This window comes from Coregonus clupeaformis, chromosome 3, assembly GCF_020615455.1.
Source record: "Coregonus clupeaformis isolate EN_2021a chromosome 3, ASM2061545v1, whole genome shotgun sequence".
Classification (NCBI taxonomy): Eukaryota; Metazoa; Chordata; class Actinopteri; order Salmoniformes; family Salmonidae; genus Coregonus; species Coregonus clupeaformis.
In genome coordinates this window covers 25386309-25407473 of record NC_059194.1, presented here as the reverse complement: position 1 = coordinate 25407473, position 21165 = coordinate 25386309, and the positions used below count along the sequence as shown (strand labels likewise).

At 43.8% G+C, this 21165-nt stretch overlaps 1 protein-coding gene across 1 annotated transcript; it reads right to left on the bottom strand.

The window, feature by feature from the left end:
- Positions 1–276: 276 nt before the first annotated feature.
- On the bottom strand, positions 277–20202 carry LOC121546530 (EGF-containing fibulin-like extracellular matrix protein 2). The gene is made up of 11 exons (XM_041857787.2): positions 19948–20202; positions 6080–6322; positions 5664–5712; positions 5322–5534; positions 4728–4850; positions 4136–4252; positions 3803–3922; positions 3497–3616; positions 3155–3281; positions 2139–2334; positions 277–1123 (listed from the first exon to the last, which is right to left on the bottom strand). Exons 2-11 carry the CDS (start codon positions 6167–6169, stop codon positions 962–964), a joined length of 1317 nt encoding a protein of 438 aa, XP_041713721.2. The 5' UTR covers positions 6170–6322; positions 19948–20202; the 3' UTR covers positions 277–961.
- Positions 20203–21165: the final 963 nt, after the last annotated feature.

Genomic DNA, 21165 nt, shown 5'->3' with positions numbered 1-21165 from the left:
TTGACCCATATAATACAGCTGATTTCTCAGTGGTTGTCACACAAGAAGCCCAGGCATGTTCTGCAGCTGTGGAAAGACAGAGTGCCACTGGCACTGGAGCACAGTGGACCTGGCGGGGTACATTCAGAAAGGTCAACTAGCTACGACCATAGCACACTGTGGGGGAAATGAGGACATAGTGGTTGAAGGAAAAGGAGAAACAGGAGTTGAAGAAGTAGGAGAGAAATGGGACTATATTAAGAAGGGTGACACGGTGAAATAATATGCACAAAAAGCTATGGTTAACACATTATTAAAATGTATATAGTTTTATTTTGTATCAGCTTCCTGGTCAAAAAGTACAACAAAATCTGTAATGTTACAAAACTACAAATGGTGAGTGAGTGAGTGAGAGCTTCAACACTAGGACTAGGTATGATTCAGGAGAGGGATGGATGCGGGAGCGACAGGGCAGATGAAGAGGTTTGATATGAGTGGTTATTGAGTCGTGTCCTTGGATGATAAGGAAAACTGTCATAAAGGAATGTGAATAGCATGAAAACATAGGAGTGAGAATGAGTCTGTTCAAAACAAGGGAATGACAGAGTCAGGATGAGAATGATTATGATACAATGATAACATAATGTTTTTTGCATCTCTCTATATCTTCAATTGGAGGGTGTTTATAAAACATATCAGGGGTTGGTACCAAAGGTTACTAGGGTAATTCTCCCTATTTGGCTCGAAGGACCATGAAAAATGGGCAATGTGGAGCGGTTGAGAATGATACTCTAGGAGGCAGGGAGCAAACATGTACAGTATGTCAATACTACTTCTGTGTGTCCTATTTCTCCTCTCTTGTGTCTATACTGTGTGTGTGTGTGTGTGTGTGTGTGTGTGTGTGTGTGTGTGTGTGTGTGTGTGTGTGTGTGTGTGTGTGTGTGTCCCCCTTTGTCTCTGTCTCTGACTCTCTCTCCTCCCTCTAGAAGGCATAAGGCCCTACGTAGATGGACAGTCGCAGGGCCGAACTGGTCTGGTAGCTCAGGAGGGGGTTGACTGACACCATCTCCAGGTCCAATGTGTACTCCAGGGGTCCCGTCACGGCCCGGGCTAAAACCAGCATGGCGCTGATGTTGTTGATTTGCTGAGGGAGACACAGAGATGATAGAGAGGTTAGTCAGAGTCAGTCACACTGCATTAGGCAGAAAAAGTGGGGGTTCATTTTACAAATTTCTCCTAGTCTAAAAAGTCAAGAAACTTATCTAAGTATTGTTATGATGCAAGGTCTCAAAACTGCAATATAATATGTTTCTAGACCTCCACTGTCATCATAAATTCACTAGTCTATCGTCATACACTACCAGTCAAAAGTTTGGACACACCTACTCATTCAGGGGTTTTTCTTTATTTTTACTATTTTCTACATTGTAGAATAATAGTGAAGACATCAAAACTATGAAATAACACATATGGAATCATGTATTAACCAAAAAAGTGTTAAACAAATACAAATATATTTTATATTTGGTATTCTTCAAATAATCAGCATGGCTACCACAGCATTCTACAACGATACGCCATCCCATCTGGTTTGGGCTTAGTGGGACTATCATTTGTTTTTCAACAATGACCCCACACACCTCCAGACTGTGTATGGGCTATTTTACCAAGAAGGAGAGTGATGGAGTGCTGCATCAGATGACCTGGCCTCCACAATCTCCCGACCTCAACCCAAATAAGATGGTTTGGGATGAATTGGACGGCAGAGTGAAGGAAAAGCAGCCAACAAGTGCACAGTATATGTAGGAACTCCTTCAAGACTGTTGGAAAAGCATTCCAGGTGAAGCTGGTTGAGAGAATGCCAAGAGTGTGCCAAGCTGTCATCAAGGCAAAGGGTGGCTATTTGAAGAATCTCAAATATAAAATATATTTTGATTTGTTTAACACTTTTTTGGTTACTACATGATTCCATATGTGTTATTTCATAGTTTTGATGTCTTCACTATTATTCTACAATGTAGAAAATAGTGAAAATAAAGAAAAACCCTTGAATGAGTAGGTGTCCAAACTTTTGACTGGTACTGTATATTCACAAGGTGGATGGGAGGGTGACCCAGGCTGGTGCTATGCAAGGGTTGTTACACTATAGCTGTGCTCACTCTGATGTAGAAGTCTCTATTGTCGTCTCCAGAGCGGATACGGAAGGTGTTGTATGCTCCGGGGTAGACGCTGGTGGCCTGGATCTGGAAGATGTCTGAGGGGACGGAGCGCTCCGACGTGATGCTCATGTAGCGGTGGACGATAGAGAAGGGTAGGTCTCGACAGGCTGGCTTGGTCACAGGACAAACACAACGACTAGACACACAGGAGAGAAAAGTAGCAGGTTTTAGTCCTCTGGAGAGAGACTGTATATGAGTTGTGTCATAGTGGAAGTCACTTCCTGAAAATTGACCTCATTAACTCATTTGACCTCTTGACTTAATGATTAACTTTTGATTCTGTTTCATTTAAATTAAAACGGAATATTTGATCATAAATTTTTATATTTAGTGATGAATATGTCCTCTTATGTGCTCATGCCTCTAGATAAAATGTTTAAAAGAGTAGTTAATAACTCAACCACTAGAGGGGTATATTGCAATACAGAAGGAGCATGGTGAACTATCCTCAAACCAAGACAGATTACATACAACTGTATTTGAACAGTGGCCATTTCCCCAAGTATTTTTCTGAAACTTTTTTCATACAGCCAAAACAAGCTGAGGGAAACAAACCACTGTCTACACATGTTATCAATTTAACACTTGTTTCACTCTTCTAACAGCATTCTAATTGTACTGGAACACGTTCACTATTCTAACAGCATTCTAATTGTACTGGAACACGTTCAACTGAAAAGGGCACAGAATTGGAGAGAGATATGGAAAAAGTAATTGGAGCAATCTCAGAAATAATGTGAGCTGTGAGAGAGGCTGATGATATGGGCAGAGGTTGATAATGGGAAAAATATGTTGAGTCCCTGTGTGTGTGTGTGTGTGTGTGTGTGTGTGTGTGTGTGTGTGTGTGTGTGTGTGTGTGTGTGTGTGTGTGTGTGTGTGTGTGTGTGTGTGTGTGCGTGCGTGTGCGCGTGTGTATATATGTGTGTGTGCATGTGTTTTAATAAATGTTCACTCACTTGTCAGTTACTTGGACGTAAGGGTCCTGGCAGCGGTTGGTGTCCACACACTGATAGGCACCGTGGATATTCACACAGTTTTGTCCTTCAGTACACTGGTGCTCTCCAGTCTCACACTCATTTATATCTGGGGAGGAGAGGGATAGAGAAAAGGTTTGGAAAGGGAAGGTTAGAATACAATAGGACAGAATCAAAATGAATAGAATCAAAGAGAATACTTCATTGTCCACTAACGAGGACAACGAAAGAACACACAGGTACAATTAGCTGACATTGAAGTGAAGGATGGGTAAAAGGTGTTCAAAAACAATGAGAAGGAGAACAGATGGAGAGGGTGCTTACCCTGGCATAGTCGTGTGCCCAGCAGCTGGTAGCCTTCTGGGCACTGACAGGAGAACTTCCCGGGTTCATTGACACATTGGAACTGGCACAGGTAACTGGAGTAGCTGCACTCATCTATGTCTGCAGAACACAGGAGGGAGAGAGAGGGGAACGACGTTTAAGATCGTAGCACAGCTGTTTTAACCAAGAAACAGACAGAGAGCTTTTAAAAATGCAAGAAATAAAGAGATGGGTTTTTTTTTTCAGATCGTAGCACTGCTATTTTAATGGCATTATAGAGACAGACAGACAAACAGATCCTCTCACCATTGCAGGTGAAGCCGTCAGGCCCCAGCTCGTAGCCCTGGTCACAGCGACAGAGGAAGGTACCGTAGGTGTTATAACACCTCTGCTGACAGGGGGCACCCATGTCACACTCATTCACATCTGGAAGGCGAGGGAGAAGTCTATCAGTATATATATTTTCTAACATCAGTCTGGACAGTGTGGGACTCTGTGTGCTTTTGGCTGGTTGTGGCTATTCGTTTTACCATGACTCTATGTGTATACTGTATGCGGTATTGCCTGCGTGTGTGCGTGCGTGCGTGCATGCGTGACTGCGTGCGTGCGCATGTGTGTGTGTGTCTGACCATGCCTTACCAATACAGGAGCGGTTGTTGCCGGCCAGCTGGAAGCCTGGTTCACACTGACAGGAGAAGGAGCCGGGGACGTTGACACAGCGATGCTGACAGTACCTGTACCTGCACTCGTCAATGTCTAACAACACAAATGGAAGGAGAGCATTCAGAAACAGTTTCAGAGAGAAAGAGGAGATTCCTTTGACCAACCAGGTTGTTATGGTAAAGGAGAATTTGATCCAAAGCACTTTCCTGGTTAAATAGAGGTCAAATAACATGCTACAATGACTAAGCTGAACCACAACAATGCAGTGAGACCGCAAACAGTGAGTTGGTGTGACTCAGGCTGGTGGGTAGGCTGGTTAGAGGGAGTCCTATGGGGAGTACTATACACGCTTAGAAAAAAAGGTGCTATCTAGAACCTAAAAGGGTTCTTCGGCTGTCCCCATAGGAGAACCCTTTGAAGAACCCTTTTTGGTTCCAGGTAGAATCCTTTCCCCAGAGGGTTCTACATGGAACCCAAAATAGTTCTACCTGGAACCAAAAAGGGTTATCCTATGGAGACAGCCAAATAACCCTTTTAGAACCCTTTTTAAGAGTGTAGGATGACTTACCAATGCACTCGGTGCCAACCTTGCGGTAACCATCAGGACACTGGCAGGTGAAGGCTCCAGGTGTGTTGATGCACTGCTGGCTGGGCTGGCAGTCGTGTTCATCTCTCTCACACTCATTCACGTCTGTGTGATATGGCAATAAAACATGGTAAGTTAATACAGTTAATGCACCAACAGCTGAGAATTCCCCACATTGTTGAATCATTATTCCTGTCTCATGCATTCCCCATCAACAACACCTACCACCCCGACCCCCAGGACAACAGGACAAGCAGCTCTCTCACCACTCTCGGTCCCATAAAACTAAGCGCAGCTGTCCTCATGTGAAATCTCCACATTCCAGTACCAGCTATCCACCCCCCACAGACAAATACTCACACCCAACCACACAGACTCCACACAACCCCCCAACACACACACCTGTTACAGCCACCTATCCCACAATAGTCTGCAATCATCCAGACTATATGGTCATTGCCCAATAACAAACATGCACGCAGACACGCACACATGCACACACGCACGCACGCACACGCACACGCACACACACACACAATTATCCCTCCCCCTGTCTCACCCTCCAGCCGTACTCACCCACACAGCTGTCTCCCTGGGGTTCGTAGCCCAGAGGACAGGGGTTGAAGGGCTCTCTGGCAGTGCTCTCCAGGTTGGTCCCAGGCTGGCTGGGGGGGTCCGGGGCTGGGATGACTGAGGCAGAGCGGGGGAGGCACAGGTAGCCCCCGTAGTGGTTGAAGCACTTCATCTCACCCTTACAGGCCTCCGGAATGGTCTCACATTCATTTATGTCTGACGGGAGAGAGGGAGAGACAGTGAGAGCGTGAAGGAAAAGGACTGAAAGACAAGAGTGGTTTCAAGTTGTAATGCTCTCACTCAGGGCATGGACATGGGGACATGAGGATAAACGAAAGCCTTTACCTTTGCAGTGCTGAGTCTGAGAGTCCCATTGATACCCATCTGTGCATTCCTACAGATAGCAGGAGAGAGAGAGAGAGAGTCTCATGTACTGTATCATCCAAATCACCTTCCATGTAAAGCTATTATGTGCACTTTAAATCACGGCTGTCCACTGTCACACCAACAGGATGAGAGGGGAGAGGAAATTATCTTACATAGTCATGAGCACAGAGAACAGGGGAAAGTAAAAGGGGGAGACTTCAGAGGACAGCGAAGGTCAACAGAGAAGAGAAGAGCAGCTGCAGTAGAAAAAGGGGTCAAATCATCAGTCTGGTGCATGGTGGGAGGGGGACGAAAAGATGGAAAGGGAGGAGACAGGGATTTGGAGAGTGAGAGAAGGAGGGTCCTGGTTTGCGTGCCAAAATACCCATCCTTACCGTGTAGGTGTCACTTTCTGTAGGTGGCTGTGAAATAGCACTGCGGAGGAACACAGAGACACACAGGATCGACACACACACGCCCCGCATGCTCACGTACTGACTGGCAGATAGGACAGGATCACACACGTTAACACACAACACACACTGGCACAGCCGGCGGGTCAGACAGGTAGCGGCGCCTCAGGTCAGGATGAGAGAAGCCGACGACTTGTTGTGGTGCTTAGAGCAGCTCAATGGTATCTGTAGAAAGAGAAAAGGGAGAGAGAGAGAGAGAGAGAGAGAGAGAGAGATAGAGAGAGAATTAGATACTCAGGAGATTCATTAACCTGGTTTGAGAAGACTTCAGAAAGAGATAGACTCAACAACCTAAGTTGTAAATCACCCACTTCATAAACTTCTAATAACACTGTGCTCTGTGTTGCCAGGCTCAGAGCAGAAGTCAAGTCACATGTGACTCAGTCAGTCATTATTTGCTAATCGAACATCTTTCCCCCTGAATCCCCACCAGTATGATGGAGAGGAAGTCCGTCTCCCCCTGCTGGTGAAAGGTAAATGTAAGGATGTACTCCATCCATCAGCTACAAATATAGAAAAGTCAACAGCGCGGAAATGCTTTCATTATAGCTCTCCACAGACAGCCATCTATTTCCCCAGACAGGCCCACTGTAACTGGGACTAGGAATGCACACACACATACGCTGCACGCACGCACGCACGCACACCCACACACAAACGGAAACGCCCATACACACACACAAGCCCGCTGGGACTTCACATTGAAAACCTGTGGAGGCTGAACCTACAGTATACCAGAGTGGGCCACTAAACACAGTAAACCTGTAAGAGCTTCTAAATCTCAGGGTATTATCTGTCAATTTCAATACATCACTTTCCGTTTTCCCTGACGCCGCAGGCTCTGACACTGGTTTCTGCTTTGTTCACCCATCTACATCACTGTTTTTAGTACCACATAATCCATTGTTGTCTTTCTCTGAGTCTGGCATCATTCATCATCATGGCTAGTGTGTTATTCACTGAAGTACTGCATGTGGAGGTGGAAGCACAACTGTTTAAGTAGATCATGTACCTAGACAAATAAATCCTCTATTCCAGCTCCCCATTTCTGAGTAACCGTTGTTCGTACAAAACCGCCAGAAGAGGCTCCAGACAGAATAGATGAAGAGGAACGTTATAATCATTGCTTTCTTTATGCGTACACACACAAAACCGTATGGTCAGACTGAGTGCTACAACACTCAACCACTTGTCGCACCCCATGCATGCGAATGCACGCACGCACACACACACACACACACACGCACGCACGCACGCACATGCTCACACACCCACACATTTTAAATACTTTATTGAATCCACCAATCAAATTACATCACGAAGGACTCAACCATTTCAAGGGTAATTGACACAAGGACACTCACGGGAACAAAAAGCGCTTTCTCCTCCACACAGCTATGCTGCCCATAACCGCCGAAACAGAGAAGTACCTAGCCACATCTACTGTACACACACACACACACAAACCTCAAAGGTCATGTTGGGTATTATGTTAATTCGCAAACAAGAAGCCAAAGAGTGACGTGCTTACCACACATAAATACTGTCTCACATCACACTCCAAATGTAGCCTTACCTTCGCTCAGAAGCACCAAAACCAACAGCAAATGTTCCACAAAGTTCCCAGGACAAGTACCCACGCAGTACACACAATGCACCTATCACACAACTTCACAATCTTTCATACACTCACAAAAGTCTTATAGTGGGCCTTGCATCATATCATCTTCAATAGGTCTGCATCATATTCAGGAAGATTTACACACACTTTCCCCTTGGACAATTATATACAGCCACGATATGCGGACACGTCAGAATCCTTGTTGGCACTGTGGTACTCTTATAGCCGGGGAGGGGGGGTGGGGTGGGGGGGTGGGGGGGTGGGGGTGGTTCTGACCTAAAACCACCAAAAAACAAACTGTCCGCCAGTTGAGAGTCCACTCACTTAGTCACCCAGGACTGTGGGCAGCAGAGAGAAGTGGGTAGGTACTGCCCCGCCACCTCTGAACAGTGAGCACCAAGTGGTGTTTGGACCTCTGGAATGCCCGTGGCAAGGATGTGGGCTGCAGTTCCCAGTAGGGATACCCTGCCATCAGTGTTTCCCAGAGTATCAGGTTCTGGGAAAGCCCCCCATGGTTCATGTAGAACCACAGCTGCTGCCAACCCTACAGCCTCTGGTCTCTGACTGGGAGGATGGTTCATCACTCTGACAGTCCTCCAAAGGTCAACCACTGGTCTGTTCATTGTTTGTGGTTATGGTTACGACAAGCGTTGGTGAAGAAATATATGATTTCATTGAAATGGAGTTATAGTTGTATTACTAAAGGAAAATGGGAAGCATGACTAACTTGTTATTTGACAGAAGTGTAGCACCATGTAGTTTACATTTTTTCACAGAAATATATATATACAGTGGGGGAAAAAAGTATTTAGTCAGCCAACAATTGTGCAAGTTCTCCCACTTAAAAAGATGAGAGAGGCCTGTAATTTTCATCATAGGTACATGTCAACTATGACAGACAAATTGAGATTTTTTTTCTCCAGAAAATCCCATTGTAGGATTTTTTATGAATTTATTTGCAAATTATGGTGGAAAATAAGTATTTGGTCAATAACAAAAGTTTCTCAATACTTTGTAATATACCCTTTGTTGGCAATGACACAGGTCAAACGTTTTCTGTAAAAGTCTTCACAAGGTTTTCACACACTGTTGCTGGTATTTTGGCCCATTCCTCCATGCAGATCTCCTCTAGAGCAGTGATGTTTTGGGGCTGTCGCTGGGCAAGACGGACTTTCAACTCCCTCCAAAGATTTTCTATGGGGTTGAGATCTGGAGACTGGCTAGGCCACTCCAGGACCTTGAAATGCTTCTTACGAAGCCACTCCTTCGTTGCCCGGGCGGTGTGTTTGGGATCATTGTCATGCTGAAAGACCCAGCCACGTTTCATCTTCAATGCCCTTGCTGATGGAAGGAGGTTTTCACTCAAAATCTCACGATACATGGCCCCATTCATTCTTTCCTTTACACGGATCAGTCGTCCTGGTCCCTTTGCAGAAAAACAGCCCCAAAGCATGATGTTTCCACCCCCATGCTTCACAGTAGGTATGGTGTTCTTTGGATGCAACTCAGCATTCTTTGTCCTCCAAACACGACGAGTTGAGTTTTTACCAAAAAGTTATATTTTGGTTTCATCTGACCATATGACATTCTCCCAATCCTCTTCTGGATCATCCAAATGCACTCTAGCAAACTTCAGACGGGCCTGGACATGTACTGGCTTAACCCTCCCGTTGTCCTAGGGTCAAAATGACCCGCCACTGTGTTTGACCAACTTTATTTAATTTTTACATTTTTGGGATCATTTGTGAGAAGGAGGCAGTGATACTTTCTTTAAAGGGGGACACGTCTGGCACTACAGGATTTGAGTCCCTGGCGGCGTAGTGTGTTACTGATGGTAGGCTTTGTTACTTTGGTCCCAGCCAGTGGCGGCTCCTGAAAAAATTCTCAGGAGGGGCAATTTTTCTGATGATTTAGGTGACCTACACACATTTTTAAAAAGATATGTCCAGCAACAACATGAAGACAGGGGCAGCATATAAGTCAATACCAGAATCATTTATTGACTGATCTCAGGGAGTGCTCCTAATCTCAGCTTGTTACCTGTATAAAAGACACCTGTCCACAGAAGCAATCAATCAATCAGATTCCAAACTCTCCACCATGGCCAAGACCAAAGAGCTCTCCAAGGATGTCAGGGACAAAATTGGAGACCTACACAAGGCTGGAAATAATAATAATAATAATAATAATATGCCATTTAGCAGACGCTTTTATCCAAAGCGACTTACAGTCATGCGTGCATACATTTTTGTGTATGGGTGGTCCCGGGATCGAACCCACTACCTTGGCGTTACAAGCGCCGTGCTCTACCAGCTGAGCTACAGAAAGTGGATACTCATGGATGCGCATCGCAATTGTAAAATGTCAACACAATTGGAGACACCACGTCATTTTTGGAGACATGTTATTGACAGTAAACTATTGTAGATGCGACTGCTAACTAAATAAAACATTTTAGCTGGCTAGCTAATCATCTTAGCTAAATGTGGGGCAAACAATTCAGTTATTTACCGTTAATTTGAGGGATTGGGGTGAAAGAAATCGAGTTACATAGTGATACTTTACGATATACTGTATTGACAATATCGCAATATAACCATATCCACCCTGTCCAAAGTCTCTACTTGGTCTCAGTTCTCCAGTAAACGTGTGATTATCAACACTAACCTCATCGTTGTGGCGGCGGACAGCTAGCCTGTATCCCTCATCCAGTTGAGTGGCAATGTTATTTTTTCGTTCGTACCATTTTTTTGGAAAATCCTCGGGTGTAGGACTTCCCCCCTTTAGTAGAAACCTGTTGAATTATTAAATTTGGTCTGGGAGGTCCTAATTGTTTCGTTGCCAATTTATCTTCATTTGTTCGCCGACAAAAAGGAAATTCTTTCAAAGACACAATCGAGTTGCACTGAAGCCTAGCCATGTTGATAGTAGTAGTGAATTGATTGACGCTGCTACCCTCTCTTTTCTTAGTTACGTTCATGTGACGAAAGCGCGTAAGTGCAAACCCACAGACACCCATTGAGATTGTATTGAAGGCTCTGAAATTTGAAAAAAATAGATTTTACATGGGAGTCTATGACAGAAGTTCTGGGCGATTTTCAATCTGACTGAAATCGCCCCAAAAGGGGGTGGAGCCATTTGAAGCACGACTTTAGCCTGATTCGACATTTAGTGGCAGTGTGGCACTGTGGCAGATCAGACGTATAGATTACAACACTGATAACTACTGTTGCCGTGATATAATTGATTAGAAAAAAAAATCCCTTCCTTTTCCCGTTTGGCAGTGCGTCGCCCATATCGCCCTATTGAACAGGCCGTCCCTGGTCCCAGCTCTCTGCAGGTCATTCACTAGGTCCGCCCGTGTGGTTCTGGGATTTTTGCTCACCGTTCTTGTGATCATTTTGACCCCACGGGGTGAGATCTTGCGTGGAGCCCCAGATCGAGGGAGATTATCAGTGGTCTTGTATGTCTTCCATTTCCTATTAATTGCTCCCACAGTTGATTTCTTCAAACCAAGCTGCTTCCCTACTGCAGATTCAGTCTTCCCAGCCTGCTGCAGGTCTACAATTTTGTTTCTGGTGTCCTTTGACAGCTCTTTGGTCTTGTCCATAGTGGAGTTTGGAGTGTGACTGTTTGAGGTTGTGGACAGGTGTCTTTTATACTGATAACAAGTTCAAACAGGTGCCATTAATACAGGTAACGAGTGGAGGACAGAGGAGCCTCTTAAAGAAGAAGTTACAGGTCTGTGAGAGCCAGAAATCTTGCTTGTTTGTAGGTGACCAAATACTCATTTTCCACCATAATTTGCAAATAAATTCATAAAAAATCCTACAATGTGATTTTCTGGATTTTTTTTCTCAATTTGTCTGTCATAGTTGACGTGTACCTATGCTGAAAATTACAAGCCTCTCTCATCTTTTTAAGTGGGAGAACTTGCACAATTGGTGGCTGACTAAATACTTTTTTCCCCACTGTATATATATATATATATATATATATATATATATATATACAGTGAGGGAAAAAAGTACATGTATATAAACACACTACCAGTCAAAAGTTTGGACACACCTACTCATTCAAGTGTTTTTCTTTATTTTTTACAATTTGTTACATTGTAGAATAATAGTGAAGACATCAAAACTATGAAATAACACATATGGAATCATGTAGTAAACAAAAAAGTGTTAAACAAATCAAAATATATTTTATATTTGAGATTCTTCAAATAGCCACCTTTTGCCTTGATGACAGCTTTGCACACTCTTGGCATTCTCTCAACCAGCTTCATGAGGTAGTCACCTGGAATGCCTTTGAATTAACAGGTGTGCCTTCTTAAAAGTTAATTTGTGGAATTTCTTTCCTTCTTAATGCGTTTGAGCCAATCAGTTGTGTTGTGACAAGGTGTGTGGGGGGGGGGGGGTATACAGAAGATAGCCCTATTTGGTGAAAGACCAAGTCCATATTATAGCAAGAACAGCTCAAATAAGCAAAGAGAAACAACAGTCCATAATTACTTTAAGAAATGAAGGTCAGTTAATACTGAACATTTCAAAAACGTTGAAAGTTTCTTAATGTGCAGTCGCAAAAACCATCAAGCGAAATGATGAAACTGGCTCTCATGAGGACAGCCACAGGAATGGAAGACCCAGAGTTACCTCTGCAGTTCATTAGAGTTACCCGCCTCAGAAATTGCAGCCCAAATAAATGCTTCACAGAGTTCAAGTAACAGACACATCTCAACATCAACTGTTCAAAGGAGACTGTGTGAATCAGGTCTGCAAAGAAACCACTACTAAAGGACACCAATAAGAAGACACTTGCTTGGGCCAAGAAACACAAGCAATGGCCATTAGACCGGTGGAAATGTCCTTTGGTCTGGAGTCCGAATTTGAGATTTGAGATTTTTGGTTCTGACCGCCGTAGCTTTGTAAGACGCGGTGTGGGTGAACGGATGATCTCCGCATGTGTATTTCCCACCGTAAAGCATGGAGGAGAAGGTGTAGTCCCCTGTAGCTCAGTTGGTAGAGCATGGCGCTTGCAATGCCAGGGTTGTGGGTTCGTTTCCCACGGGGGGCCAGTATGAAAATGTATGCACTCACTAACTGTAAGTTGCTCTGGATAAGAGTGTCTACTAAATGACTAAAATGTGTTATGGTGTGGGGATGCTTTGCTGGTGACACTGTCTGTGATTTATTTAGAATTCAAGGCACACTTAACCAGCATGGCTACCACAGCATTGTGCGGCGATACTCCATCCCATCTGGTTTGGGCTTAGTGGGACTATGATTTGTTTTTCAACAGGACAATGACCCAACACACCTCCAGGCCGTGTAAGGGATATTTTACCAAGAAGGAGAGTGATGGAGTGCTGCATCAGATGACCTGGCCTCCACAATCCCCCAACCTCAACCCAATTGAGATGGTTTGGAAAGAGTTGGACCACAGAGTGAAGGAAAAGCAGCCAACAAGTGCTCAGCATATGTGGGAACTCCTTCAAGACTGTTCGAAAAGCATTCCAGGTGAAGCTGGTTGAGAGAATGCCAAGAGTGTACAAAGCTGTCATCAAGGCAAAGGGTGGCTACCTTGAAGAATCTCAAATATAAAATATATTTTGATTTGTTTAACACTTTTTTGGTTACTACATGATTCCATATGTGTTATTTCATAGTCATTATTCTACAAAGTAGAAAATGGTAAAAAATTAAGAAATACCAGTGAATGAGTAGGTGTGTCCAAACTTTTGACTGGTACTGTATATATATATATATACACAGTTGAAGTCGGAAGTTTACATACACCTTAGCCAAATACATTTAAACTCAGTTTTTCACAATTCCTGACATTTAATCCTAGTAAAAATTCCCTGTCTTAGGTCAGTTAGTTTCACCACTTTATTTTAAGAATGTGAAATGTCAGAATAATAGTAGAGAGAATGATTTATTTCAGCTTTTATTTATTTCATCACATTCCCAGTGGGTCAGAAGTTTACATACACTCAATTAGTATTTGGTAGCATTGCCTTTAAATTGTTTAACTTGGGTCAGATGTTTAGGGTAGCCTTCCATAAGCTTCCCACAATACGTTGGGTGAATTTTGGCCCATTCCTCCTGACAGAGCTGGTGTAACTGAGTCAGGTTTGTAGGCCTCCTTGCTCGCACACGCTTTTTCAGTTCTGCCCACACATTTTCTGTAGGATTGAGGTCAGGGCTTTGTGATGGCCACTCCAATACCTTGACTTTGTTGTCCTTAAGCCATTTTGCCACAACTTTGGAAGTATGCTTGGGGTGATTGTCCATTTGGAAGACCCATTTGCGACCAAGCTTTAACTTCCTGACTGATGTCTTGAGATGTTGCTTCAATATATCCACATAATTTTCCTTCCTCATGATGCCATCTATTTTGTGAAGTGCACCAGTCCCTCCTGCAGCAAAGCACCCCTACAGCATGATGCTGCCTTCCCCGTGCTTCACGGTTGGGATGGTGTTCTTCGGCTTGCAAGAATCCCCCTTTTTCCTCCAAACATAACGGTGGTCATTATGGCCAAACAGTTCTATTTTTGTTTCATCAGACCAGAGGACATTTCTCCAAAACTTCGATCTTTGTCCCCATGTGCAGTTGCAAACCGTAGTCTGGCTTTTTTATGGTGGTTTTGGAGCAGTGGCTTCTTCCTTGCTGAGTGGCCTTTCAGGTTATGTCGATATAGGACTTGTTTTACTGTGGATGTAGATACTTTTGTACCTGATTCCTCCAGAATCTTCACAAGGTCCTTTGCTGTTGTTCTGGGATTGATTTGCACTTTTTGCACCAAAGTACGTTCATCTCTAGGAGACAGAACGCGTCTCCTTCCTAAGCAGTATGACGGCTGCGTGGTCCCATGGTTTTTATGCTTGCGTACTATTGTTTGTACAGATGAACGTGGTACCTTCAGGCGTTTGGAAATTGCTCCCAATGATGAACCAGACTTGTGGAGGTCTACAATTTTTTCTCTGAGGTCTTGGCTGATTTCTTTTGATTTTCCCATGATGTCAAGCAAAGAGGCACTGAGTTTGAAGGTAGCCCTTGAAATATATCCACAGGTACACCTCCAATTGACTCAAGCTGTTTAAAGGCACCGTCAACTTAGTGTATGTAAACTTCTGACCCACTGGAATTGTGATACAGTGAATTATTATATATATATATATATATATAATTATATAAGTTAAATAATCTGTCTGTTAGCAATTGTTGGAAAAATTACTTGTGTCATGCACAAAGTAAATGTCCTAACCGACTTGCCAAAAGTATAGTTTGTTAACAATACATTTGTGGAGTGGTTGAAAAACGAGTTTTAATGACTCCAACCTAAGTGTATGTAAACTTCCGACTTCAACTGATATATATATATATATATATATATATATATATATATATATGGCCTTGTCTTTACTTGGATTGAACAGGGAATTCAGCGACTCTTGGGGGACAATGTGATGTCTTTAATAGGCCCAGGTTACTGGCATCAGTAGTATGTTAACTCGTGCAACAGGAGGCACCACTCTCCCTGAATCCACACCGTCAGCTGAATGACTAAGCAAAATATCCGCAGGGTCATGAAGAAATGACCTCATGGGGACTAGGCAAAACACACAGCGAGACCACACACACAGTTATACACACATACAACTACATCTACACACACACACACCAGTGGGAGAGCCAACCAGAGATGGTCCTGTCTTGAGATGTGCATACTGTACATCGCCAGCTTTGTTCCGTTCTGCTCAGTAGTGCATGGATCTGCTCTCTCTAACATGGTGGCCCGGTGGGCTCAAGCTGTGCTTTGTTCCCCTCACTGCACTGAACCTGCCACCCAGAGGCCAGAACTTCTTACATGAGAGTGGGGAGTTTGGTCCTCTGGGGTGCAACTCTCTGACCCTCCTTGGCACGCCTCTGTACTTTCCCCTGAATCACTCGTCAGACCAGCCTTATCTAGGCCTATGAACGGATCATTCTTTCTGTCAAATGTTAGTTATTAAGAGTACATAAACGCAGTGATAAAATGGGGCCCTGCTCTGCACAGAAGTGGTATCTATGTAAGGGAATAGGAAGGCAATGTCCTGCACTGTGATGTGTGTGTGTGTGTGTGTGTGTGTGTGTGTGTGTGTGTGTGTGTGTATATGTATGTATGTATGTATGTACAGTGGGGAAAAAAAGTATTTAGTCAGCCACCAATTGTGCAAGTTCTCCCACTTAAAAAGATGAGAGAGGCCTGTAATTTTCATCATAGGTACACGTCAACTATGACAGACAGAATGAGAAAAAAAAATCCAGAAAATCACATTGTAGGATTTTTAATGAATTTATTTGCAAATTATGGTGGAAAATAAGTATTTGGTCAATAACAAAAGTTTCTCAATACTTTGGTATATACCCTTTGTTGGCAATGACACAGGTCAAACGTTTTCTGTAAGTCTTCACAAGGTTTTCACACACTGTTGCTGGTATTTTGGCCCATTCCTCCATGCAGATCTCCTCTAGAGCAGTGATGTTTTGGGGTTGTCGCTGGGCAAGACGGACTTTCAACTCCCTCCAAAGATTTTCTATGGGGTTGAGATCTGGAGACTGGCTAGGCCACTCCAGGACCTTGAAATGCTTCTTACGAAGCCACTCCTTCGTTGCCCGGGCGGTGTGTTTGGGATCATTGTCATGCTGAAAGACCCAGCCACGTTTCATCTTCAATGCCCTTGTTGATGGAAGGAGGTTTTCACTCAAAATCTCACAATACATGGCCCCATTCATTCTTTCCTTTACACGGATCAGTCGTCCTGGTCCCTTTGCAGAAAAAACAGCCCCAAAGCATGATGTTTCCACCCCCATGCTTCACAGTAGGTATGGTGTTCTTTGGATGCAACTCAGCATTCTTTGTCCTCCAAACACGACGAGTTGAGTTTTTACCAAAAAGTTATATTTTGGTTTCATCTGACCATATGACATTCTCCCAATCCTCTTCTGGATCATCCAAATGCACTCTAGCAAACTTCAGACGGGCCTGGACATGTACTGGCTTAAGCAGGGGGACACGTCTGGCACTGCAGGATTTGAGTCCCTGGCGGCGTAATGTGTTACTGATGGTAGGCTTTGTTACTTTGGTCCCAGCTCTCTGCAGGTCATTCACTAGGTCCCCCCGTGTGGTTCTGGGATTTTTGCTCACCGTTCTTGTGATCATTTTGACCCCACGGGGTGAGATCTTGCGTGGAGCCCCAGATCGAGGGGAGATTATCAGTGGTCTTGTATGTCTTCCATTTCCTAATAATTGCTCCCACAGTTGATTTCTTCAAACCAAGCTGCTTACCTATTGCAGATTCAGTCTTCCCAGCCTGCTGCAGGTCTACAATTTTGTTTCTGGTGTCCTTTGACAGCTCTTTGGTCTTGGCCATAGTGGAGTTTGGAGTGTGACTGTTTGAGGTTGTGGACAGGTGTCTTTTATACTGATAACAAGTTCAAACAGGTGCCATTAATACAGGTAACGAGTGGAGGACAGAGGAGCCTCTTAAAGAAGAAGTTACAGGTCTGTGAGAGCCAGAAATCTTGCTTGTTTGTAGGTGACCAAATACTTATTTTCCACCATAATTTGCAAATAAATTCATAAAAAATCCTACAATGTGATTTTCTGGAAAAAAATTTCTCAATTTGTCTGTCATAGTTGACGTGTACCTATGATGAAAATTACAGGCCTCTCTCATCTTTTTAAGTGGGAGAACTTGCACAATTGGTGGCTGACTAAATACTTTTTTTCCCCACTGTATGTACAGTTGAAGTCGGAAGTTTACATACACTTAGGTTGGAGTCATTAAAACTCGTTTTTCAACCATTCCACAAATTTCTTGTTAACAAACTATAGTTTTGGCAAGTCAGTTAGTACATCTACTTTGTGCATGAGACACGTAATCTTTCCAACAATTGTTTACAGACAGATTATTTCACTTATATTTCACTGTATCACAATTCCAGTGGGTCAGAAGTTTACATACACTAAGTTGACTGTGCCTTTAAACAGCTTGGAAAATTCCAGAAAATGATGTCATGGCTTTAGAAGCTTCTGATAGGCTAATTGACATCATTTGAGTCAATTGGAAGTGTACCTGTGAATGTATTTCAAGGCCTACCTTCAAACTCAGTGTCTCTTTGCTTGACATCATGGGAAAATCAAAATAAATCAGCCAAGACCTCAGAAAACATTGTAGACCTCTACAAGTATGGTTCATCCTGAAGGTACCATGTTCACCTGTACAAACAATAGTACGCAAGCATAAACACCATGGGACCACGCAGCCGTCATACCGCTTAGGAAGGAGACGCGTTCTGTCTCCTAGAGATGAACGTACTTTGGTGCGAAAAGTGCAAATCAATCCCAGAACAACAGCAAAGGACCTTGTGAAGATGCTGGAGGAAACGGGTACAAAAGTATCTATATCCACAGTAAAACGAGTCCTATATCGATATAACCTGAAAGGCCACTCAGCAAGGAAGAAGCCACTGCTCCAAAACCGCCATAAAAAAGACAGACTAAGGTTTGCAACTGCACATGGGGACAAAGATCGTACTTTTTGGAGAAATGTCCTCTGGTCTGATGAAACAAAAATAGAACTGTTTGGCCATAATGACCATCGTTATGTTTGGAGGAAAAAGGGGGTCGCTTGCAATCCGAAGAACACCATCCCAACTGTGAAGCACGGGGGTGGCAGCATCATGCTGTGGGGGTGCATTGCTGCAGGAGGGACTGGTGCACTTCACAAAATAGATGGCATCATGAGGAAGGAAAATTATGTGGATATATTGAAGCAACATCTCAAGACATCAGTCAGGAAGGTAAAGCTTGGTCGCAAATGGGTCTCCAAACGGACAATGACCCCAAGCATACTTCCAAAGTTGTGGCAAAATGGCTTAAGGACAACAAAGTCAAGGTATTGGAGTGGCCATCACAAAGCCCTGACCTCAATCCTATAGAAAATGTGTGGGCAGAACTGAAAAAGCGTGTGCGAGCAAGGAGGCCTACAAACCTGACTATATTACACCAGCTCTGTCAGGAGGAATGGGCCAAAATTCACCCAACATATTGTGGGAAGCTTGTGGAAGGCTACCCGAAACGTTTGACCCAAGTTAAACAATTTAAAGGCAATGCTACCAAATACTAATTGAGTGTATGTAAACTTCTGACCCACTGGGAATGTGATGAAAGAAATAAAAGCTGAAATAAATAATTCTCTCTACTATTATTCTGACATTTCACATTCTTAAAATAAAGTGGTGATCCTAACTGACCTAAGACAGGGAATTTTTACTAGGATTAAATGTCAGGAATTGTGAAAAACTGAGTTTAAATGTATTTGGCTAAGGTGTATGTCAACTTCTGACTTCAACTGTATGTATGTGTGTGTGTGTCTGTCTGTGTGTGTGTGTGTGTGTGTGTGTGTGTGTGTGTGTGTGTGTGTGTGTGTGTGTGTGTGTGTGTGTGTGTGTGTGTGTGTGTGTTTGTGTGTGTGTGTGTGTATAGGAGTGAGGGTGTATACAGTGTGTGTTTAGTGCCATTGGGTGGCACCTGTCTCTCTCGTTTGATGTGGTTGTCTGGTTGTCCCTTGGTTTGGCCATATGGTAAGGTAGGGCTGTTTGCTCCTCCTCCCACTTAAGCAAGTCTTTCCGAATAACAAATCCTGAACTTAGGGTTTCATCTTAGCTGACCATGTGTCTAGCAGGCTTTTTCATGCAAAAGGTTTGCAGGAGATATTAATAGACTTTGTGATTGTGACATTAAATAGTTGTGAAATAGTAGTTGGATCTGTATGAGAATTTTGCAATACATTTCCATTTACAAATACACATACTATCTTACACATGCTCTCTGTCCCTCCCTCCCACTCCCTCTCTAACACACATAGCACACACACAAGCGCAGGGTCTTGCCACCTCAGCTCTTGTAAGGATTCAACTGTAGCTGTGGAGGTTGAGAGGAGAGCAATGGTTTAACTGTGACGTGTCCACCCCCTCCAGGAGCAAACACACACACTTTGTGACACACATACACACACACTTGGTTACTCACTCGCAAACACTCTCATAGACACACACACACACCCCTCTCTCTTTCAAACACACACACAGTCATTGTAAAACATGGTGCACTCACAGACAAGTCTTCTTTCTTTGTGTGAAATCCTCTTCTTCCTATTATCTTCAGGTCCCTAGTTTGTGTCCTTGTTGACCTGTGCCCGATGTGCTGTTCTAGTCCCCTGGCGGTGGTAGTCCCTGGTGTGTTGTGAGTGTGGAGAGCTAAAGTGGTCCCTCTGTCTGTCCTGCTCCTGCATCTATGGCCCTGAGAAAGTGAGTGGGGAGATCGACAGCTGGAGCAGCTGAATGCGTGCAGGGGAGGGAGAGAAAAAGAGAGAGGGAGAGAGAAGGACAGCCCATTCCTACCCCCGCTCTGGCCCCCTGCACTGCCATCCTCCACCCTCCCACTGACCCCCCTCCCTGACCCCTCTGGATGCAAATTCCTGGTCTGACGCCCAAATTCCAAAATTCCAAATCTGTCCAAATCACAGGCGGAACAACAACTTGCATAGATTCACACACATACTCCCACTTACACCCACCTCCCCCCTGTGCCCCCACTCACTGGTCACGCAACGCACCTGGTTTCATTTCAAATCACCCCCACAGCTCCACAACTCGCTCCCCCACTCCCCATTTACCCCCCATCTATCTATCGTTACCGCCCCCATCTTTTTCTCTCTTTCTGTACAGCCACTTAGTTTCCTTCACTCCCGTCCAATCTGACACAGACGGATATTTATAGCTTGGGAGAGAAGTTGGTGGAATGTGGACAAAAATTTTAGCAGAGGAGAGAGGGAAAGAGACAAGCCCTCTTGGAAAAGGGGTTAGCTTTTCTAACTATCGGTAAATATTTAAACTGGAGGTCCTTTCTGGATGATATACAGAGAGACAGACATGTTTATATGTAAAAGCATGGAAAGAAGCTCTGAAGTAATCATCATCCATTTCTTCAAGAGGTTTTGTTATAACTACAGTACTACTGCTTTGACAACACATTATTTCTTCTGACAATTACATGAAAGCTGTGTACTTCAGGACAGCTCTACTACTGTATACAGACAGAGAAATATGTTAATCCTTTTTACAATATTATTATCTTAGTGTCTAAATTGTTAGTTATAATTTCAAATTCCTAGTTGACATGGAAATGAGCAGTGTCATTATTGTCATTGCACATACCTAATCATGGGTTGTTATGTGTGTGGGGGGTGACAGCTGTCATCACAGATGAGACATCACTGTCAGAAATCCCAACCCTCCCCCAGCTCTGACAAATTGCGTCCCCCTCCCGTTG